This window comes from Mustela nigripes, chromosome 1 (genome assembly GCF_022355385.1).
Source record: "Mustela nigripes isolate SB6536 chromosome 1, MUSNIG.SB6536, whole genome shotgun sequence".
Classification (NCBI taxonomy): domain Eukaryota; kingdom Metazoa; phylum Chordata; class Mammalia; order Carnivora; family Mustelidae; genus Mustela; species Mustela nigripes.
The window spans coordinates 9,616,308-9,639,179 of record NC_081557.1 but is presented as its reverse complement, the minus strand read 5'-3'; the positions used below and the strand labels follow the sequence as shown (position 1 = coordinate 9,639,179).

Sequence of the window (22,872 nt, the reverse complement as noted above, 5' to 3'; positions counted from 1 at the left end):
CGGCCTGCGCCCTTAGGGGCACCTGGTGTGGAGGAGGGGTGGGCAGCAGGGGAGGGCTCCTTGGCTTCTCACCGGGAGCCCCTAGATCTGCCTGCTCTGTGCTGAGGGTGGTCCTCGGGGTCGTGGCTCAGCATGGGACAATCAGGTGGCCAGAGGCCAGGGTTGGGGGCTGCTGGGCCTCGCTCTTGGGCCCCAGAAGCAGACTGATTGGGAGGCAACAGTGCCCCTGAGCCAGGGAGGCTCCCCCAGCACCCGACCTCTTGCTTCCCATTGCTGCCCCGCAGGGATGGTCGTCTGCAACTGGGTGGTCATCCTCAGTGTCTGCATCACCGTCCTCTGCGTCTTCGACCCCACGGGCCGCACCTTCGTCAAGCTCAGAGCCACCAAGAGGCGGCAGCGCAACCTGCGTACCTACAACCTCCGGTGAGCAGACAGGGTGGGCGGGCAGCCCCGCGGAGGTTCACGGAGGGGCGGCCGCTGGCCCTGTGCCTTCCGAACCGCGTGCCGGGCCACATGCCGGCCTGCGGGAGCCGTGCGCATGTGTTACAGTTCTAGCCTCTCCCAGCCTCAGTTTCCTGGTCTGTAGAGTGGGAATCACAACAGCTCCTGCCTCTGACGGCTGCCGTGAGATTTGAATGAGCACAAAGCGGTTGGTGCTGTGCTCACCATTTGGTACGTGCTCGGCCAGTGGGGCCGCTGTGACCATTGGCTCCACCTTCGGTGCTGCTAACGCCAGCGGTCATCATAGCAGGAAGCAGGCCTGAACCAGGCCAAGCAGCACGCACCCTCACTGACAGCAGCTCTGTGAGGGGGCTGTTAGCATCACCCCCTTCACACAGACAGAGCAGGAACACAGAGTTGTGTGACTTGCCCCAGTGACCCAGCTGGGAAATGGCGGTTCTAGGCCCCAGCCCGGGTGGTCTGGCTTTAGGGCCCTTGCTCCTAACCACTGGGCTGGGTGGTCTCTGGGATGAAGGGGGCTGGAGAAGGTTAATCAAGGAAGGCTTCCTGGAGGGGGTAGGTTTTGCACAGTGTTTTGAAGAAAGGGGAATGCTGTGCCATGGTAAAGAAAAAGAGGGAATCCAGGGTCATAGTAATTTCTGTTTAGTCAAAGAAAAAGATGGGTGGGGCACGGAGCTTCTCCTGTGTCTTAGGCCCTGCCCTGAGCCCTTTCCCACCTTCAGTCCGTTCAGTACTTTTGCAGACCCTAGTGCCCTTAGGAGGCTGATTCTATGGACGAGGAGTCTGAGTTCCAGGCAGGGCAGGTCACTTGCCGCAGGTCACGCTGATGGGGAGCAGACAGGTACTCCATCCCCAGGACAGGGGATTTGGGGGACCTCGGTGGACTGCCCAGGCCCCCAAGCCCAGTGGGAATTCTGCTTTGAGCTCCCCCTAGGCCCTCCACATCAGCTCAGCACAGCAGCCAGAGCCACACCCGTGCCTGGGCTGGCCACCTCCCAGCCCAAAATACCAGGTCTCGGAGCCAAGGCCCCAGAGCCCGTTCTCCCAACCAGCATAGCAGGCCATCACCACCCATCCCGTTTTGCTCATTCTGAGCATACGCCCCCACCTGACCTGGTTTCTGGGCTTCTGGGGCCCTGGGGAAAAAAAAAAAAATCTCCCCTGCCTGACTCTGGGTAATTGCCTTTGGGGCCAGGGAAGCTAATGCCTTTGCAGCTAGGGGCTGTCGTTTTAATTAGAAAGTTTTCCTGCGGTTTCGGGCCGTGTGGGGCTAAGTAAGAGGCCTCAGAGCTCACGGGCTCTGACCTGTTGCATTTTCTCCAGCTGTCTGTGGGGGCCGGGAGGGCAGCCTAGGTTGCGGCTGGGTTAATGTGGCTACCGCTCAGCCTGGTCTCCACGGGCCCTCCACTGACCCTCTGAAACCAGCAGTATTTCTAACAAGGACATTTTCACACCCGCCCGCCCTTCATCCACTTCCAGGTTTGGGGACGGATGCACGCCCCCACCCATGCTGCACTGACAGATTATTTTAGCATCTGGAAGTCAGGAACCTGTTTAAGTCCTGGGCCTTCTCTCCTTTCCGTGAAATCTGGTAGGGGTGGAGAGATGGGTTCTTCCCAGCATGGCTCACTGGGAGCCTTGACCTTGGATCTTTGCAGGGGTGTCTGCACTCCCACGGGGGTGCTGGGTCCATGAACTTGCTCTTCAGATTCACTCTCTCTCTGCCTAGTGTTCTTCTCTGCAGCCTAACTGATGCATCAGGCCAAACCTGGCCCTGGCTCCATCTTCCTCCTGGTGGGCGAATGGGGGAATGCAGGAAAGCCTACAGTCAGCACTGCCCTCAGCCAGAGGCCCAGCAGGAAATACTCTTTAAATGTTGAAAAGTACCTTAGATTAATTAGAAAGGGTTAAAGAATGTGATGCTCTGGGATCCCGGCCTGTGGCTTGTCAGCTCACTCTCCCTTCATCAAGCCCCTGGCAGGGGGATGTCGCTTTATGATAAGACTGCCCAAGTTCCTGAGAACTGGTAGATCCCAGAAGCACCAGTTCCCTTGTACCCTTCGTACCCTGTTCTAACCCCCTCTCTAGCTCTGGAAAGCCCTGTGGCCTTCCCTGTCCCTGTGGGCCACTTCCATAAGGAAGCAGCCCTTTGCTGCAGAGGGAAGCCAGAGGGCTCAGGAAGGAGGGCCTGGCCTGTCACTCCTGATGGATACTAAGTGCCTTGCAGGCATTTGAGGCCACCCATACCTTCCCCTCTGGACCACCAAGCAGCAGCAGCAGCAGGGACCAGAGGGAGGGGAGGGCACATGTCACAAAAGCTTGTTCAGTCTGGAAACTTACATATTTGATGTTGGTTCTCCTAAATTTATGCTCAGAACACACTGACTTCAGAGTACCGGGTGGCTCAGTCCATTAAGCGTCTGCCTTCAGCTCAGGACATGATCTCAAGGTTCTGGGATCGAGCCCCACATCAGGCTCCCTGCTCAGCGGGGAGTCTGCTTCTCCCTCTTCCTCTCCCTCTGCCCCTGCTCATGTATGCGCACGTTCTCTCTCTCTCTCTCAAATAAAAGTAAGTAAAATCTTTAAAAACAAAACAAACGAACACACCAACTTCTGGGCTCCCAGCACTGGAAGGACCTTGGAGGCTAACTGGCCAGCTGCTCCGCCTTCCAGTGCAGTGTCCTGGACACCCCGACCCCCCATCACAGCAGCTAGACACATTGAGGCTGGGGGTGGGAATGGACAGACGTCAGCCACGCAGATGACCGGTGTGGGTCCTTGTCCCCTCTAATGTAACAGATCCAAGGAGTCGGGAGATGCAGAGCCTCACATGCCCATTAAACTTCCCCCCCCCCCAATACAGAGAAGGTTGTGTATCTGAAATCCCTTCCAAGGGGAAGCAAGTCTGTCTGACAGGTCTGCTCCAGTGACTTGGCCAAGAGGCCCAGCACCCTGCTGCGGGGTCCCAGGGCTTTTAGTTTGAGGCATTGGACACCTGGGCGACAGAGTGGTCCCCAGTTTGGGCTCCTACCTATGAAGCCTCCCTGGGGCATGCTGGTGTTCAGTCGGCCAGAAGCTGGGAGTGTGGCCAACCACATGCCGTTGTAGGCCAGCAGGGGTCCCCCCCAGGGGACCTTGGCCAGGCCCAGGCCCAGTCCCTCTTAGACCCCCTGCTGGAGAGCCCTTAGGTGGGATCCTCGAACAGGCTGCCCTGCTCCCGTCGCAGCTGGGTCGTGTCCCTTTTGGCCCCGCCCCCTGACCTCACACATACCAGCTCTCTCCCCTTGCAGGCACCGCTTAGAGGAGGGCCAGGCCACCAGCTGGTCGCGCCGGCTCAAAGTGTTCCTCTGTTGCACTCGGACGAAGGACTCGCAGTCAGTAAGTACTGGGGGGATCGCCTCCCACCGGCTCACGTCCTGCTGTCGGCCACTTAGGAGCCCTGGCTCCTTGGCAGAGCCAGGTGGAGCAGGGCAGCTAGAAGGGCCTGAGCTTGAAGCAGGAGTAGGGGGGGGGGACCTGGCACTCACTGGCCTACCGACTCCCTCCAGCACGGGGAACAGCCACTTCCTGGCTTGGTCAAGGGGATGGAAAGGTTTCAAGACCTTTCATCCACCCCCTTGGAACTTAGTTTAGGAGAGGAGATACTAAAAAATCAGGGTGACCTGAAAGCAAAGAAAAGCAGTATGAACATTCCCAGCCGCAGAGGCCTCTGGAAGGCCCGTCGGGGCGGTCAGGTGCTGAGCCCCAGACGTGCACAGTCAGCCCTCCGTACCTGGTGCTTGGAGGAGGGCACGGAGGGGCCCAGTGCTGCTGGAGAAAGGCCATCTCAGCAGAGGGTGGCCCCTGGGGGGAGGTAGGGCCCTTGGGGTCCTCGACGCAGACCCCCCATGCACCCTGGCAGGGCCCTTAGAGACCATCTAGTGTCCCCCCCCCGTCCCCTGCCCCTCATTTTTCAGATCAGACAGCTGAGGCCCAGAGAGGTGGTGTGACTTGCTCAGCGTCCCACAGCTAGTTAGTGGCAGAGCCAGTGAGGTCAGGAGACCACTCCTCCCTGAGCCAGACAGCAAGTGCCCTCCATGGAAGCCACCGGAAGCCTGAGTGGCTCCTTCCCTCCAGCAGCCCCTGGTGAACTGTAGAGTGAGTAATCAGGTATAAGAAAGTCCTCCGCTCCTCCAAGGTTCCCTGGTGGGCGGGGATCACCCCATGGGCCTCTCTGGGGGGTGGTCTAGGGGAACATACCCACCCCTCCTGGGCACGTGGCAGACTTGGGGCTGATGTCAGAGTGCTGCAGGGTGGGGTGGCCCAGGACCCGGGTCCCATCAAGCGCTGGGGGTCAGGTGCAGTGCACGTTTTGATCACTCTGTGCTCTGTGGCTTAAAATCTGAACTGAGTGCCCAAGTGACAAATCAGGCCCTTCGTGTACAGTTCCGTATTTGTAGATGCAGCCGTATAGGCCCCTCGCAGGGCGGTCAGCGGAGCCCGGTGGTAGCTAGTGCTGTCTGGCCTCGTCAGGACTTTGAGTTTGCAACCCTGGAGTTTTGTTCTCTTAAAAGTGTCAGGCACTCACAGGTGAAACCCTGAGAGTGGGAATCACTGGCCATGAGTCTGCACCCAGCACAGCCTTTCCCAACAAGCTAGGGAAGAGGTTTCTGAGGCCGGGAGGAGGCCTGGCCCACTGACGGGCATGGTGGCCTCTGCACGCCTCCTGCCTCCTGCCCTCCTGCCCGAGGCCAGAGGGGCAGCCAGCCCAGTGTCACAGCCTTCTCCAGGCCCATCATGAGGGTCCCCGAGCCTAAAGCCGTGGGCAGGTGGGGGGAGGGGGACTGCCACCCCAGAGGCTCCGCCCCGTAGGAGGCCTTTCAAGGTCACAGCTGGTGGGAGGTGGGAAGAAACTCAGTGTGGGGAGGCGGCAGCCAGGAGCTCAGTTTTGGCTTCTCTGCTAGAGAGACAGGCGGAGGAGAAACAAGCCGGGCCGAGCAGGCCTTGATTCCTAGTGGCTGGGGAAAGAACAGGAAATGGCTCACGTTGGCATCTGTGCATGGTAGGCGGTGATGGTGAGTGCCATAGGAGCTCTGAGGACAGAAGAGGGCCGGGAGGTGGAGGTTTGGTGGCTGTCACACACAACTCTGGTCAGGTCTGCAGGGCCCAGAGCCTAGGCTAGGGCCCTCGGGGTCACATTTACAGAGGGCCCGGTGGGATTGGACCCAGCTGGTGCCGAGCAGGTGCCTGGGGCGAGCTGGCACTGAGCCTGGAGCAGAGTACCAGACCAGTGGGATTCACGTTGGGTCTCTTGCCCTCTCTCCGCTCCCCTGCCCCCACCCCCCCCCCCCCCCCGCCCCCGGACTTCACAGGATGCCTACTCCGAAATCGCCTACCTCTTTGCTGAGTTTTTCCGAGACCTCGACATTGTGCCATCTGACATCATCGCCGGCCTGGTGCTGCTCCGGCAGCGGCAGCGGGCCAAGCGCAACGCCGTGCTGGACGAGGTGAGTGCCATCTCTCCTGCGGGCCTCTCCCTGCTGCCCTGCTGCTGCTATGCCCGCTCCCTGGGGTCCCTCTGGTCACCCCCTGATGCCCCCTCTCCTCCTGGCTCTAGCTTGAGGGTCTTCTCGCTGCTGGGCCAGCCGCGGAGGCTTCTGACCACAGGGCCCTCGTGAACGATGCTTGGAGCCTCGGCCCTCCGCACTTGCCTCCGTCTGCCCCCCGCCCCCAACCAGCACCCTGACCCCCACTGGGGTCTCCCAGCATCCTCTCCAAAGCGCGGTACCCTCGGCCTGGGCAGGAAGGTCCCTGGCGCGGGCTGGTAGGGGGTGTTTGATGCTTTCAGTGGAAAGGGAGCAACTAGACATGTGAGGAGACCTCGGATTTGGGGACAATGGCTGGGTCACGGAAGAGCTAGAAACCACACCCTCCTTTGGGTGTTCAGGCCCTTAGGAAGCAACAGAATCAGAGCCCGGGGGGACCTGGACCCCCTATCTCAGCCGTGCCTCCTGGACCTGGGACAGCCACCTTCACACCCTGGTTTTACAGGCGAATAATGACATTTTGACCTTCCTGTCTGGGATGCCAGTGACTAGAAACACCAAGTATCTCGACCTCAAGAACTCGGTGAGTCAGACCCCCCGCACCCCCTCCCCACCCTGGCTCCTTTTCCCTCTGCGGGGCGGCCTGAGCAGACCCCCTGCCGGCCGCCCCGCAGCATGGGGGGCTCCCGCAGCTCTCCGCCATCACCTCCCTCCTCACCACCCCTTCGCCTCCCCTTCCTCCTGAGGACCGCCCCCGTCATGCTGGTCCCATGGTCAAAAGCCTGGAATCTGCTTCACCACCCTCCGAATGTCTGGCCCTGGCTTCTTTTTTTTTTTTTTTTTTTTTTAAAGATTTTATTTATTTATTTGACAGAGAGAAATCACAAGTAGATGGAGAGGCAGGCAGAGAGAGAGAGAGGGGGAAGCAGGCTCCCTGCTGAGAGCCTGATGCGGGACTCGATCCCAGGACTCTGAGATCATGACCTGAGCCGAAAGCAGCGGCTTAACCCACTGAGCCACCCAGGCGCCCTGGCCCTGGCTTCTTAAGATCGTGAGGTTGGGGGGTGGCGGGGCGAGCTGCTCAGACGGTTGCAGCCGCTGTTGTCCTGGAAGGCAGCACGACACAACGCACTAGTTTCGAGCTCTTTTGAGCGGTGGAACCTTTTCTCAGGCATCTGTACTAGAAACCCGCTGTTCACAGGTCAAGGTGGGACCTGCCCTGTGGCCAGGGGAGCTCTTCCCCACCACAAGGGCACTGTGCTGCCCAGGCTGAAACTGCAGCCGGCGTCCTCAGGAGCAAAGCGATTCGCCGCTGTCACTGTGACCTTGAGCAAGGCCTCTGTCCCCTCGGAGCATGTTTCTGCATGGGTGATGGTGCTGGGCACACCTTCCAGCCAGAGCTCCAGTAGGGAGGAAATGAACCATTCCGAGTCTGGCTCCCCAGTCGGGGACCTATCAGAAAGGATTCCTCCCTTGTATCTAAATTGCCTAGAAAATCCTCCAGTCTCCATCTGTCCCCACTGTCCAGAGTGGGTGTGCATGTCCCCTCTGTGTGCATGTGCCCGAAGCAGGTGCCCAGCCCAGCCTCGCTTACCCCAGGCACCCCGGGCGCTCTTACCATGTGAAGGGGGAGGTGGCACAGGCAGGCCACCGAGCCTTGAGGTGCTGGGCTCCCTGCCTGCCGGTGCCCCACCCTCCAGCTGGAGCCAGAGAGGATAATTACCTTCTCCAGATCATTCCTAAAGAGCAGATAGAGCTGGCCCGGCAATGGTTCCGCCCCTCTGGGCCCTTATTAAGGTGCTCCCTACGTCACTTCAGAAGATGACTAATCACCCTCTTTAACTTTTACAAGGTGACTAATTCCCCCTAAGTGCAGGAGCCCTCCAGCGTCTGGCACACCCCGGACACAGGAAGCCGCTTTGCGGGGACACCTGTGCCTCCCACCTCCTTCCAGCCCATTGGGCTGATCACAGTAGCCACTGGCCTCAGACGCCAGGTGTCAGACTGGCGCCTTTCTCTGCAGAGATCCCGGTCTGCTCCAGACATCCCTGGGGAGCCTGTGACTTGGCCCATCAAACAAGAGTCTCCCCATATTTGCAGACAAAGAACTTGTGGGCCGAGAGGCTGTTGATGGCTTGTCAGGTCCCCCAGCATCTACAGCGCTGGCCCAGCTGCTCAAGGCCTGGACACCCCCAGCTGGAGGGCTTAGTGCCTCTCAGGGTTAAACTTTCCTTCCCAGGCCTGTGATGCCCTCTCACACCTCCCTCTCGCTTCCCTTCTCTGGAAATCGATCCAGGGCTCCGAGTGTTTTTCTGTCCCCAAATCATTAATTCTGACGTTGGAGCAGCAGGACGGGTCCCAGGAGGTTCCGTGCCCTGGTTGCATGGAGATAATTAGGGAAATGCAATTATCATCTGAGGGGAGCGGTCCTTCCTCCAAGGCGGGGGCGTGGGGGGCCTGCAGTCCGTGGGGAGGCCAGGAGGGCCGCTCCCTCCTCCATCCAGGGGAGCCTTTGGGCCTGGAGGCTGGAAGGGCAGCAGTGACCGCCTCCGCCTCCTTTCTTCCAGCAAGAGATGCTCCGCTACAAAGAGGTCTGCTACTACATGCTTTTCGCGCTGGCCGCCTACGGGTGGCCCATGTACCTGATGCGGAAGCCTGCCTGTGGGCTCTGCCAGCTGGCGCGGTCCTGCTCGTGAGTACCCCTGTCCCGTGCTTCGGCTGGCCAGCGTGTGCAGACAAGCAGAGGTCCTGAGGGCCAGCGTGTGGGAGACTCTCCCCGGACAGACTGTGCCTGCCCAGCCCCCCAGGGTCTGTGGCTTCCGTGGCTTCTCTTCCATGCCACCTCTGGGCCTCAGCCTCTCTACTGCTACATTATCCTTAGGCGGGGAAGAGCACGGGCTTTGGAATCACACAGTGTTTGGTTTGAATCGAGATTTCGTCATTTGCAGCCAGAGGCAAGTTGTTCTACCTCTGCGAGACTCAGTTTCTTTGTCTGTAAAGTGGGGATGGCGATACGTATGTCCTGGAGTTGTTCTGAGAGGATGGGATGCGACTGGAGAGCGTCTGGCGTGCTAGCTGCCTTCCCCTGCCGTCCTCCGCCCCGTCAACCATGCCACGCCCCCTCGACCTGTATCTTTCTCTCCAGCTGGTGTCCTGTGCTCAGCTTGCTGAAACAAGGGACATGCCTAGTACAGGCCCAGTTCATGGAGACCTCTGGAAGGGCATCAAGAAGGCCCTTGAGTGAAAGACTTTGACCCTCTTCCCAGGGACTTGGCAAGGCACCTGTCCCAGACCAGCCCACCCCCACCCCCTCTGGGTGCTGGGAGGACTCTCTGTCTCTCCTAACTGGGCCAGAGAAGGACAAAGCTCTGGAAGGGCCCCTTCCCTGTCCTTGGTGTCTCCACCCTCAGCCCGGCCCAGACAGAAAGAGGACAGCTCCCTGGCTCCCTGGTCTGGAAAGCCTGGCGTTCAGTCAGTGACACTCTTGCCCTTGGGGCAGCCACACCCCTCCCGCGGTGCCCTTCCTTTCTGCAGAGAGTCGTGTGGCTCTCTGGACCTTGTTCTCCCCACCCCCCGTGATTTGCAGAGCGAGTGGCCGGGCCACCCTGTGCTCCCTCCCACAGCTGGCGTTCCTCGCAGCGTCCTTGGGAGTCACTGCGAAGCATATCAAAATGAGTCCCAGACCAGGAGTCTGGAGACCCGGGCTCTGACGGGCCCTGCTCTATTACTGGCAGGCTGGGGACGCCGTCGGTGCGAGCGGTGCCCTTCCTGCCTGCCTAGCGGGTATTTCAGAAGCCAGGCAATCGTGGGCAGGCAGGGCCCTCGGGGGATCTGCAGACAAGGGGTGGGGGGCCCAACTGTGGTTTGTCAGCTTCTCGAGACTTCGAGGAACAAGAGGGCGGGTCCTCGAGCTCAGGTGTCCGTCCCTGAAGGCGGCACGGTGGCGGCCACATGCTGAGAGAGAAGAGGCAGCTGCCTGAGAGCAGGGGTCTGGCCTCCAGCCCCGGTCCGGCCCCCACTTGGCCCTGCAGTCGGTGGAGCCCCCCCCCCCCCCACGGGCCCTGCGGTGGTCACCCAGTCCAGGCCCCGTTGCTTCCCAGACTCAGCTGAACCCTGAGTTTTCCCAGAGGGGCCTCTCCTCATTGGGAAGTAGGTAACAGTCCCTTAGGTGCTGCTTAGGTGAGGACAAAGCTCGAGACATCCCTGAAATTCAGGATTCTTCTTAAAAATCTCAGCTGTCCTCTCAAGGCAGCAAGCCCACCCGGGCCTTGAGTTCTGGCTCCGGGCTCCTCCACCCATCCGTTGGCCACTGGCTCCCTCTGGCGGCCTGAGGAATAGCTGCACCCCGAGCAGGGTCCCCTGCTCAGAGGCTCAACTCGCTGTTCATTTGGGGGAGGCCTGCTGTGGGCCCGGTGCCCAGACGTGTCTGTACCCCTGGCACAGTAGGCCCTGCCCTGGGACCCACTGCCTGGTGGGGGGGGGTACAGACAGCACACAGACAAGGACACGGGGCCTGTAGGAGCAGAGGGACACTTGGGCAAAATAGAAACAGGTCGTGGTGTCAGGCTGGGAAACACAGGCAAGGGGCTGGTGGTGCTGGACGGGGTGTCCCGGGCGAACCTCCCCGTGACATACGTGTGAGCAGAGGCCTGAGGGAAGTGAGAAGTCCTGCCGTGCAATCTGGCCTGTGCATCCTTGCAAGGACCCCAGCTCTTACACTGGGCAGGAAGGGCATCACTGCAGGGTTTCCAGTGAAGCGACATGGCTTGGCTTACATCTTAGAGGGTTGCCCTGGCTGCCCATTGAGAATGTCGAGACCAGGAGTACATGGGGGAGACCGGGGCGGCCACCATGACGCTCCAAGGCAGAGATAATGGTGGAGGGGTGGGTGGGTCCCGGGAAAGTGGCCGGAGTCTGTTCTGAATTGGAAGACAGAGTGAGCCGATGTGTCGACCGACCCATGGGCTGTGGGACGTGAAGTGGGGCGGGGACCTGAAGCCAGCTCCAAGGACAGGGCTGGACAATGAGCAGCAGGGCGCAGGGAACTCTGGGAGCACGCAGGGGGGGGCCGGGGGGGGGGGGTAATGGGCCCCTGAAACGTGGGAAGGGAGCATCTGGAGGTGGGAGCAGATCAGGCGGTTTGGTCACCCAGAGGGCGTAGCTATGACAGGAGGAGCCAGGGAGGCCCGGCAGTGAGGGAGGAGCAATCCAGGGGTGAGGCGGGGAGAGCACTGCAGGGAGAGAGAGAGGCCCACTGGGTCCTGTGCCGCCAGGAGGCCGAGTACCATGAGGGCTGTGGGACTTCTCCAGGGGGGTTCCGGAGAGGCTGACTGGAGCCGTTGCTCTTGGGGTCTCTGAGCCCCCTGCCCCCCTCCCCTTGCCAGGTGCTGCCTGTGCCCCACGCGGCCCCGCTTTGCCCCGGGAGTCACCATCGAGGAGGACAACTGCTGTGGCTGCAACGCCATTGCCATCCGGCGCCACTTCCTAGATGAGAACATGACCGCGGTGGACATCGTGTACACTTCCTGCCACGACGCGGTGAGCGGCCACGCCGGGCCTGTGGGCAGCGCTCCCTCACCCCGGCCTCTGTCCTCGGCGGGTCGTGGGGGTGCAGCTGGAGCCCCTCCCCTCCTCACCCCCTCGGGGGCCAAGCAGGGGTCCCTGACCCCAGCCCCAGCCCCGGGGCTTCTCGGCCCAGCCGTCGGGGCAAGGGATGCAGGGACTCAGCAGCGAGGCCCTGGGAAGGGGGCAGCGGTCCCTCCAGACTCCACAGGCAGGACAGCAGCACTCAGGCGGCCTGAGCTGGAGGGGAGCCTAGAGGGAGCCCCAGCAGCCTTGCGGGGGCCCAGAGAGGAGCTGGCTCCTTGGCCAGGAGGCCTGCTTAGGTCACTCTCTGAGTCTAGGCCCATCCCAGGACCCCTTGACTCATGAGCCCCCCTTATCCTAGGTCTATGAGACCCCTTTCTATGTGGCAGTGGACCATGACAAGAAGAAGGTGGTGATCAGTATCCGGGGAACGCTTTCGCCCAAGGTATGCTGCCTGTGGCGCCCAGCCCAGCCCTCACAGCCCCTGAGGCCTGCCCGCCTTCCTCTTCCTGTCCTCACCCCAGCCCTCGCCTGTCCTCTCTGTCCACAAGGATGCCCTGACGGACCTGACCGGGGACGCCGAGCGCCTCCCCGTGGAGGGGCACCACGGCACCTGGCTGGGACACAAGGTACTCCCCCTTCCGGGCCCCAGAGGCTCCTTGCCTCCTCTGCTACCCTGCCAGCGCGCACACCTGTCCTGCTGTCGGGGGGGTCCTCCTGCTTGCTAGGCCCCCAGGGGATGGTGGGTCAGAGGGGCCTGCATTCATCTAGAAGGTCCACCGTGGCCCAGCCACCGGGATCCCCACAGTCCTGCCTGGCTCAGGTCCTGTCCCAGAAGAGCCTAAAGAGGCAGACGGGAAAAGATTGGTTTCTGTGAGATGCACAACTCTCCTGAGCCTCAGTCTTGTCATCTGTGACATGGAAATGATGTGATAAAGTGTGCACCAGCCCCCACAGCCAGGTTGTTAGGAGGGCCAAAGAGGAAATGGTTGGGACAGGATTGGTGAGTCTCCAGTCACCGTTTTTGCTGGTCCCTAAAAGGCTTCACTCCTGGGGCGCCTAGGCAGGGTGGTTGGTTAAGCCTCTGATTTTTATTTTTAATCTTTTTTTTTTTTAAGATTTTATTTGTTTATTTGACAGGCAGAGATCATAAGGAGGCAGAGAGGCAGGCAGAGAGAGAGGGGGAAGCAGGCTCCCTGCTGAGCAGAGAGCCCGACCCGGGCCTCCTCGATCCTAGGACCCTGAGATCATGACCTGAGCCGAAGGCAGAGGCTTTAACCCACTGAGCCACCCAGGCGCCCCATGTAGAATCTTTTTAAAAAATTTATTTGAGAGAGAGAGAGAGCGCGCACACACACGAGCAGGGGGAGGGGCAGAGGGAGAACTGAAGGCAGATGCTTAACTGACTGAGCCACCAAGTGTCCCCAAGCGTCTAATTTTTGTTTTCAGCTCAGGGTTGTGAGACCAAGCCCAATGTCCAGCTCCATGCTCGGCACGGAGTCTGCTTAAAACTCTCTCTCTCCCTCTCCTTCTGCCCCTACACCCTGCGTGCGCACCCTTGCTTCTCTCACACTCAAATAAGTAATAAATCTTTTCCCAAAAAAAAAAAAAAAAAAAGGCCTACAAGATCTCCCTCTCTGTTCCTCCTTACCCAGGGGATGGTTCTCTCGGCTGAGTACATCAAGAAGAAGCTGGAGCAGGAGATGGTCTTGTCCCAGGCCTTTGGGCGAGACCTGGTGAGGCTTCCTCCCTGCCCCTGAGCCCTGGCCATGCCCACGATGCCGCCTCCAAGGCAACGCTGGGGGCAGGGTGTGTGCATGGTGGTGCCCCCCCCCGCCACCCACAACGCCCCACAAGCCAGACCCCTACACTGTCCTTGGATGCTTGGCTTCCAGCCCCCTCCTCACCGCTCGGTGACCCCTTCCTCTCTCTCGTACCAGCAGTTCTTGGGCTCCCCTGCCCAGCCCCAGCCAGGTATGACCCCCCTGCTCCATGCTGGGCACTGGAGGTACAGAGATGGTTCTGGGCAGGGGCTTCAAAATACAGAGCAGGCAACAAAGATAAGTAATTTCAGAGCCCATAGGAAGGGTGTTGCTCTGGGTAGAGTGATGTGGATCCTACCACCGACCCAGCCTGCTCCCTGGACAGGCAGCCCCCATGGCAGCCACCCTTCCCAAAGCCAGGCGCTCCCTGGCCTCAGGAGACCCCAGTCTAGTTGTTGGGGCACAGAGATGGGGGAAGGTGAACCAACGATTGCTCTAGAGGATAATCTCCATAGTACGTACCCTATTACAGTAGAGTACAGTCAGCATGTATAAAGGTCTTCCTTGTGTATAGATACAAGCGTCTAGGAGGGAGTGGGCCTCTCCCAGAAAATCAGGAAGGTATCAGGAAGGCCGAACAAGGTTTTGAAGGATGCATAGGAGTTTATTCAAAGAGTCTCCCCAAGAAGTTGCTCTGAGCGTGTCTAGCTTGGCTCTTCCCCTGCCCCAGGGACCACACAGCACAGATTCTGTGTCAGGACTCTGGGAAGACCCCTCTGTCCGATTGGTAGCAGCTAGTCCAGCGCGTCCCTAGGGCTGGGCGCTCACCTGTCTCTCCGTTTCCAGGGCCGAGGAACCAAACATTATGGCCTGATTGTGGTGGGCCACTCCCTGGGTGCGGGCACCGCGGCCATCCTCTCCTTCCTGCTGCGCCCCCAGTACCCTACCCTCAAGTGCTTTGCCTACTCCCCACCAGGCGGCCTGTTGAGGTGAGCCGCCTGGGGCCTGGGAGCTGGCTGGGGTTGATGGGGGCCAAAGACTTGGGAGCTGGCCTGGGCAGTCTGACTTCCGGTGACATGGGGGCCTGGGAATGGCCTGGCAGGTGGAAGGAGGGGTGCTCCGTCAGAGGCCAGGCGGACCCCAGGATCTGTGCCCGGCAAAGCCCCTCACTGGCAGGAAAGGTGTGACTGGGAGCAGGCAGCCCAGCCTGGCCCCTGGGAGCTCCCCAGAGGGCCATGAATCCCAACACTAACCCTAGGAGTGCTAGAGCAGGGCTCCCTCACCGCCCCTGCCTCAGCACCCCCGGCTTCCTTTGCAGCGAGGACGCCATGGAGTACTCCAAGGAGTTCGTGACGGCTGTGGTTCTGGGCAAAGATCTTGTCCCCAGGCGAGTTGCAAGTCACAAATCACTCCCTTTCACCACTGTCCCGGCTAGCTGTTCTTGCCTCCTCGGGGCCTTTCCCTCAGATGCCCATCTTCCCCGGGAATCCCAGAGCCCCTAGAGCCCCCAGAGGGAGAGGACAGGTGGCCCCACCCTGCCTGACCTCCCTTACCTGGCTAGGCCCTGCTAAACTGCGGACTCACCCCTGCCCACCCCTCCCACCCCATGACCCCAACTGCATGGCCTTCTCCCTTGTGTGGCTGCTGTGTGCCTGCCTATCTGCCCCCATACCCCACACACCTCCCAGGCCCTGGCCCAGCGAGGCTGACACCTGGCTTGCTTCCTTCCCCAGGATCGGCCTCTCCCAGCTGGAAGGCTTCCGCAGACAGCTCCTAGACGTCCTCCAGCGAAGCACCAAGCCCAAAGTGAGCCCCCGCCCCCTGTCCCCCTCCACCCTGCTTGGGCATGCTGGACTGTGGGCACCTGCCTGTCCCTTGGCACAAAGCACAAGAGGGCCCAGCCATGTGAGGCCAGGCCGCGTGTGGCTGGTGTCATGGGAACCCCGGCCAATCAAACTCTCAGCACCTCCAAACCCATCTCGTCTCCCCCACAGCCTATCCTCATACAGAGGGGGGCAGTCGAGGCCCAGAGTGGGTAAGGGACTTGCTTTTGCTCACACAAGCTGTCAGGCCTGGGACCCAGGGCTCCTGAGTCCCGACCCCATCACCCAGTGCTGCCTAAGTCAGGAAAAAGCAGGCCCGAGGCTCAGTGCTTCGAGTTCATGATGGGAAGGCCACTGCTAGGCCTGCTGTGGTTCTCCAGGCTCCACGAGTCCAGGTGCCACTGCCGGAGGGAGTCTGGGTGCAGTTTGTTCTGAGGCTCTGCTGGAGCTAGAGACAGGCCCAGCCCTGCCTCCTCTCCCATCAGGTCTTTGAGGACACTAGGGGTCTTCCTGTGCCAAGACGGCCTCAGTGTCCCAGGCGGGTGTGGGTGCTGTGGCCAGGTACCCTGAGGCAGGCAGGAAGGGGCCGCCCTGGGGCAGCATGTCCTCTCTGACCCCCGACTCCACCACACCCATCATCTCTGCCCAGTTTGGGCTGTTCCCAGCCTTGGTGCCCATGACCTTCTGGCAGGCAGCGCCCTGGGCCTGGCACCTGGTGGCAGGGGTGGGCAGGGCAGCAGAAACGTAGGGGCCCAGGTATGCCTGGAGGAGCCTGGTTCTGGGAGGCAGAGCTGCTCCTATCTGACCCAGGCTTGCACACTCATCAGGGCTGGGGCGTGGGTGGCCAGAGGCCACCCCAGATGCAGCCGGGCCTCGTAGGTGCAGCTGGAATGAACTTGGGGTCTGCTCTGTCTCTGACTCAGTGCATGACCTAGAACGAGCCCCTTCCTTTGCTGGACTGTTTCCGCGTCCTCTAGATGAAGAGGTGACTGGTCTTCCAGCCCCTTTCTAGCCCTGAAGTTCAACACTGTCCCGTCATCTGTCCTTGGCATCTTTCTGGCCATCGTGGCCACTGTATGCCTCGGCCACTGCCTCCGCAGGTGGGCACTGCTCTTCCCTCTGCCCCATGGCCATCCTGGCTCCCCCCAGTGACCTCTGAGCCCCCTTTCAAGGCCCCTCCTGCTGCTGCCCACTAGCCAGCCCTGCTCAACTCTTTCCCTGTCTCCCCCAACCCTGCTCCACACAGTGGCGAATTATCGTGGGGGCCACCAAATGCATCCCCAAGTCAGAGCTGCCTGAGGAGGTCGAGGTGGCCACCCTCGCCAGCACACGGCTCTGGACCCACCCCAGTGACCTGACCATCGCCCTGTCTGCCAGCACCCCTCTCTACCCTCCTGGCCGCATCATCCACGTGGTCCACAACCACCCAGCAGAGCAGTGCTGGTAGGTGCTGCTTCTGACCCTGACCAGGGGCATGGGGGATAGAGCTGGCCTTGCTTAGTGACCCCCCACCCCTCGGGGACTGGGGGCAGAGGCAGGGAGATGATGGCCCAGGATGCACTGGGCCTGCATTGCGCTATCCTTGGGCTCTGCAGGTGAAACAAAAGACCCATCCAGAGCAGGACCCCACCCTTTGTACTCCGTGCCCTCCACCATCTCCTGGTGTCCCCCAGGGCAGTTCTCCCCACTTATGGCCCATGTGAAAGCGGATGCCCTTGGGGAGGTCACCCTGAGGCCCCAGCCAGCTCCCACAGTTATGTGCCTTCCTCTCTGGGATTAGTCGGCAGCACTCGAGCAGGGGTGGGGATGAGAGGGGAGGGGGGAATGGGCCAGCAGTAGCAGGCTTCTCCCTCGTCCTGCTCTTGCAGGGGGCGGGGCCTGACTCCTCCCTCCCAGCCACAGAAGGCTTGTGAGCCAGGCCTTGCCCAGGGCGGGGCAGGTGTGGTCCAGGCCTCCAGCAGGTGGTAGGCTATGTAGGGACTGTGGCTGAGGTCCTGGTGAGGCCGAACAGGGAGCCCGGGGACCTGGGGGCCGGAGCCAGGCTAGGCTGCCACCCACCCTCAGCCTCCCTCCGGCCCCTGTGCCCCCCAGCTGCTGTGAGCAGGAGGAGCCCACGTACTTTGCCATCTGGGGCGACAACAAAGCCTTCAATGAAGTGATCATCTCGCCGGCCATGCTGCACGAGCACCTCCCCTATGTGGTCATGGAGGGGCTTAACAAGGTGAGCCCCCCGGGCAGCCTGGGCAGGGACGCCTCCTCAGAGCCCCGCTGTGCTCTGTGGCCCGGAGCACCTGGGCTGTCCCCGAATGACAGGCAAGGATGCGGATGCTCAGAGAAGCGAGCCAGAGCTCGTCCTCTGGTCCCTGCACCCCTGCTGTCTCCATGGCTGTGTAGGCCCTGTGGTGGGAAGGGGTCGGGGAGACTCCCAGGTACCTGGCCTGACACACGCACAGCTAAGCAGGGGTGCCCTCTGCCATCACCTGGCCACGGAATGGTGACCGGAGTGGAGGAGCATGCCAGCTGTGGTGCCTAGTGTGATGGTGGGGCCAGGCCCAGGCCTTCCTGGTGGAGCGCGGACCTAGGCCGGAGGGAGGCAGGCAGGAGGAGGGCCCAGCCGACCCAACGAGGCTCTGGCCTGGGAAGCCTGGCCTGCTGCCCCACCCCCACATGATTGTCACCCCTCCACCACCGCCACCAGCTTGCCCGACCTGTCCCCAGGTGCTGGAGAACTACAACAAGGGGAAGACGGCCCTGCTCTCCGCTGCTAAGGTCATGGTAAGCCCCACTGAGGTGGACTTGACTCCTGAGCTCATCTTCCAGCAGCAGCCGCTGCCAACGGGGCCGCCCATGCCTGCTGGCCTCGCCCTGGAGCTGCCCGCCGCAGACCACCGAAACAGCGTCAGGTGAGTCCTGCCTGCGCTGCCCCAGCCTGCCCCGAGGGTACGCACACCCCAGGGGTGTTCCAAGGCACAAAAGCTTGTGCGCATGTGGATCCCGCACCTGTCCTGGGCCGACAGGTGTATACAAAGCTCTGCGCACAGGCACGGGAAGGTTGAACTTGACCCTCTGCTCAGGAGCTCTTGGGCTGCTCCCACGGCCCCCTGCTTGCCATCACTGAAGCCCCCAGGGGAGAGTGGTCGCCTGGGGATGCACCGAGCTGGGGCCACAGCCCACAGAAGCACTCACAGCCATCTAGCCCACACAGATGGACACCTGTGGACTTACAAACACGCAGAGAGGTGTGTTCGTGGTGATGCTTACACATGCATACACATACATGTTCAGAAACCATAGCTCTGAGCATACGGAGCCCCACACACACGTGCTCGTGTAGAGGACATACAAGCCGAGCTACATAGACCAAAGGGCCGCTAGGGTGGGCAGCCATGCACGTGAGCACGAGACTGCACCTGTGCCCAGACCGAGCCACACGGACACAGACAGACACCTGCACGCTACACACGTAACACCGGGCCCCATGTGCCTGCTCCCGGACCTGCATGTGCTTTGATGGGGGCTGGCTCTGAGGTTGGGAATCTTCCTGGTCCACCCCCTGTGGGGACCTTTCCAGGCCAGGTCACAGATATGGCTGGGAGGCTGCTCCAAAGGGTGGTTGCCACCTCCAGGCCCTTGATGGGGACACCTGGACATCTCTCCAGCCATTTGTATATTTCCTGTGGCGGCTTGACCATGTCTGCTCAGAGGTGCGGCATCCCCCTCCCCTGCCCCCGCCCCCTTCACTTCCCTGTCTGTCCAGCAGAGGGCACTAACCCATGGCGGAGGCAGGAAGTGACCTGGGCCACCCGCCCCTGCTCCAAGACACATCAAGGGGCACTGGCCCTAAGGGTGTGAGAACCAGTGGGGGCAGCTCTAGGCAGTGCTTTCTCCCTTTCTCCCTCCCTCTTCCTCTCTCTCCCCTTCCACCAACGCCTGGTAGTGACCTGGGTCAGCCAGTCTGGGCCCCAGGCTCCGATGAGCGAGCGCAGTCTCGCAGCAGAGCTCCAGAGCTCTAGGCTCTCAGCGGGGCCTTAGACCTTCAGTGCCCCCACCCACAGCATCAGACCTTTTGCCTTCTGTTTTGGGCTCTCGTGAGGTGTTTTTTTAAAACAAGTTTCACACTGTTGAACAACTGATAAATTAACCCCGTCCCTTCCCCAAGCTCCCTGCAGCCTGGGAGTGGGAGGGTCCCCCCAACCCCCGGGGTCTCTGCCCCTCCTGAGTGTCACAGCCCTGCCCTGCCCTCCGTAGGAGCAAGTCCCAGTCCGAGATGAGCCTGGAGGGCTTTTCAGAGGGGCGGCTGCTGTCCCCAGTGGCGCCGGCGGCGGCGGCGGCGGCGGCTGCGGCGGCCCGCCAGGACCCCGTGGAGCTGCTACTGCTGTCCACCCAGGAGCGGCTGGCGGCGGAGCTGCAGGCCCGGCGGGCGCCCCTGGCCACCATGGAGAGCCTGTCGGACACTGAGTCCCTGTACAGCTTCGACTCCCGCCGCTCGTCTGGCTTCCGCAGCATCCGCGGCTCGCCCAGCCTCCACGCTGTGCTGGAGCGCGACGAGGGTCACCTCTTCTACATCGACCCCGCCATCCCGGAGGAGAACCCGTCCCTCAGCTCGCGCACCGAGCTGCTGGCGGCCGACAGCCTGTCCAAGCACTCCCAGGACACGCAGCCCCTGGAGGCAGCCCTGGGCAGCGGGGGCGTCACCCCCGAGCGGCCCCCCAGCGCGGCGGCCAATGAGGACGAGGAGGAGGGAGGCTGCGGCAGCCGAGGGGCGGCCCCCGGGGGAGAGCTGGCCCTGCACAACGGGCGCCTAGGGGACTCGCCCAGCCCTCAGGTGCTGGAGTTCGCTGAGTTCATCGACAGCCTCTTCAACCTCGACAGTAAGAGCAGCTCCTTCCAGGACCTCTACTGCATGGTGGTGCCGGAGAGCCCCACCAGCGACTATGCGGAGGGCCCCAAGTCCCCCAGCCAGCAAGAGATCCTGCTCCGCGCCCAGTTTGAGCCCAACCTGGTGCCCAAGCCCCCGAGGCTCTTCGCTGGCTCCGCAGACCCCTCCTCAGGCATCTCACTGTCGCCCTCCTTCCCACTCAGCTCCTCGGGCGAGCTCATGGACCTGACGTCCACGGGGCTCAGCAGCCAGGAGTGCCTGGCCCTGGACAAGGTCCGGACTCCGACCCCCACCAGCCACGGGGCCAGCCCCGCCAAGCGGGACGACCTGGTCATCTCGGCGCGCTAGCACCCCCGGCATGGCTGCAGGCTGAGACCCCGGGCTGAGCAGGGGGCCCCTTGGGCTCCTGGTGGCTGCCCCCAGGGCCAGGCCGCTTTGAGGAGAGCCCCCCCCCCCGGGGGGGGCCAGTTTAGCCTCAGGCACGGGGCGCTGCTGCTGAGCTGGGGGTCTGCAGCCCTACCTCAGCTTAGGACCACCGGAAGGCCGGGATAAGGGTCCTTTAGATGGGGGAGGGATGGGAAGCAGGGAGGAGCCTGGGGCGGCCTGCCGGGTGGGCTGGGCAGCCCTCGGCCCTCTCAGCCTGCCTGTCCCCCACAGGACGGGCAGTGGGCATGCCGACTCCCCATCACTGCCCTCTGGCTGCCCTCCCAGGACCAAGATGGAGAGCAGCCCTCTCCCCACATACTCATATCTGTGGTCCAGGCTGGTGTCTGCCCTGGCCACCCCCCAGATCTGGTGCCTGCTGGCCAGCCCCCTGGGGTGACCCCACACCAAGGTGGCCCGCAGTGCTGTGTATGTTTACAGATGTTGCTGGGCCGGACTGAAGAGGTTTCCTGGGCTTGCAAGTGCCCCCCCCCCACCCTATGATGGGTTCTGGGCAGGGAGGGGAGGGGGCCTGTCCCCACGGAGCCCAAGGCAGCCACGGGGCCTGGAGGGGCCTGGAGGAGGGTGGGGTCAAGACTACCCCTTTTCTGCTTGGTGCCCCTCATGCTGATCCCTCTGGCAGTGGGTCCTGGGCACCCGGGCCTGCCCCACCTGCCCATTACTTCCTGTCTTGCCTTCTACCCCAGGGGTCCTGGCTGCTCAAAGGGCAGAAGGCACAGGTACGACCACCGCTGGCTTCAGAGTCAGTGCCCTGGGCAGAAGGAGGACACCCAAGTCCCCCTTCCTTTGAGGGCCCCATGTAACCGCTCTGTAGCACCTCGCCCCTGCACCCAGGCAGCCTCAGGCCCTGGGGTCTGAAGCCAGACATGTCCCCACTGCCCTTGGGTCCCCCTCCTCACCAGCCTGAGCGCTGCCCCAGTGGAGCTCTCTTCCCCACAACCCTCCACAACCCTCCACATCCGTCCTGTTGGCAGGAAGTGGAGACGAGAGGAGGGCATTGCAGGATCTAGCTAAACGGGGAGCAGGAGGGCCAGGGGCTCCGGGGCTTTCCCCCCTTAGCTGGAGGCCTCCTGCTGGGCTGGGGACGCAAGGCGGAGGTGGTGCATGCCGGCGGGGGCCACGTGTGTGTGCATGTGCATGTGAACAGCTCCTGAGGAGGGGGCCGCGGGGGCTCCCACCCCACCTGCTTGCTGCCCCTCCCAGCCCACCAAGAACCTAGACTAGGATGGGGGCCTGGGCGGTGGGGGAGGGGTGCACAGGACGAGCTCAGTTCCATACATTGGCATCCTCCGTGTCCTACTGCTTCTTGGACCCTGGGTTTGGAAAACTGGTGTGTGCCCCGGCGCTGACCGCCTGCTTGTGCCTTCGTCTCCCCGGAGGCAGACTCCCCCATGCTGCCCCACCCCATAGCCTCTCTGGAGCTGCTAGACTCCCCTGACCAAGATCCCCCCCCCCCAAATCTCATGATCACTGGTATCGGGGGGCCTGTGTCCTGATCTCCATCCCACGGAGCTGGGACTGGCCTGGATGCTGCTCTGGGACCCCCCTGCCCACCGTGACAGATGGAGCCAGAGTCCGGGGAGCTGGGCCTCCCTCCCTCTCTGACACCCCCGTTCACAAGACTCCAGGATGCCCCTGCTGAGGGGCCCGCTGCCGGCAGAGCCTGGGCCCAGCAGAAGCAGGATGGAATCAGTGGCTCTTAGAGTTTAGAAAAAAACAAATCGTAAATCAGAGTAAAGTTCCAACAAGCACCTCAGCCAATGGCAGGGAGAGACTTGGTGTCTGGCCTTTTAATTCCTCCTCTGCCAGGGTGGCCCCCGGGACCTCTAAGGGGGCGTGGTAGCCGCCCATGCCCAGGACTGAGCCATCAGGGACAGACTCCCCACCCCCACGGCTGCAGCCACACATGGTTCCAGACCTGGGGCTGGGGCAGGCTTGGACTCAGCCCTGGAGGCCGCAGGGTCAGCCCACCCGGAACCTGCCCTCTCCCCGCCACACCCCCTGAAAGAACGGGCCTGCTGCGCCCCTCTCCCTTCCTCCCCATGCCACACTTGGGGGCCTCTGAGCCTTGGGTGGCTCAGACGCCCCCCCCACCCAAGTCTGCTCCCAGAACGCAGCACAAATTCCCAGCCATGAGCTGGCCTGTTCTCCCCGGGGTCTGGGTGACCTCCATATGCAATCGGCAGTGAGCACCTGGGCCCAGACACTCAGGCACTGTCCGTGCCATTCTCCCGCAACTTTTTGTACTTACTGTATGAAAGATCCACACTAATATTGCTGTAAAAAGGAGAGACAAATTAATATAGCTTATTCTATAAATATATCTGTATATAAAGGTTTCTGTATATTGTATAGAGCTGTGTATAAACTGCGTGTAGAAGCACGCTGGC

At 61.7% G+C, this 22,872-nt stretch overlaps 1 protein-coding gene across 4 annotated transcripts in view; it reads left to right on the top strand.

Annotated features, from left to right (window-relative positions):
- DAGLA (diacylglycerol lipase alpha) overlaps positions 1-22,865 on the top strand; it is a 61,753-nt gene extending 38,888 nt beyond the window's left edge. For 3 of the 4 annotated variants that reach the window (XM_059404379.1, XM_059404390.1, XM_059404399.1), the window contains exons 5-20: positions 285-423; positions 3,753-3,840; positions 5,814-5,948; positions 6,493-6,570; positions 8,555-8,679; positions 11,372-11,525; positions 11,935-12,018; positions 12,125-12,202; positions 13,229-13,309; positions 14,183-14,325; positions 14,655-14,723; positions 15,070-15,142; positions 16,406-16,602; positions 17,251-17,380; positions 17,878-18,062; positions 19,408-22,865. In XM_059404379.1, the coding sequence (XP_059260362.1) occupies positions 285-423; positions 3,753-3,840; positions 5,814-5,948; positions 6,493-6,570; positions 8,555-8,679; positions 11,372-11,525; positions 11,935-12,018; positions 12,125-12,202; positions 13,229-13,309; positions 14,183-14,325; positions 14,655-14,723; positions 15,070-15,142; positions 16,406-16,602; positions 17,251-17,380; positions 17,878-18,062; positions 19,408-20,386 (2,738 nt within the window). In that variant the 3' untranslated portion in view covers positions 20,387-22,865. Of the gene's footprint in view, positions 1-284; positions 424-3,736; positions 3,841-5,813; positions 5,949-6,492; positions 6,571-8,554; positions 8,680-11,371; positions 11,526-11,934; positions 12,019-12,124; positions 12,203-13,228; positions 13,310-14,182; positions 14,326-14,654; positions 14,724-15,069; positions 15,143-16,405; positions 16,603-17,250; positions 17,381-17,877; positions 18,063-19,407 lie in introns of all 4 variants that reach the window. The other variant, XM_059404410.1, reaches the window with a different exon arrangement.
- Positions 22,866-22,872: the final 7 nt, after the last annotated feature.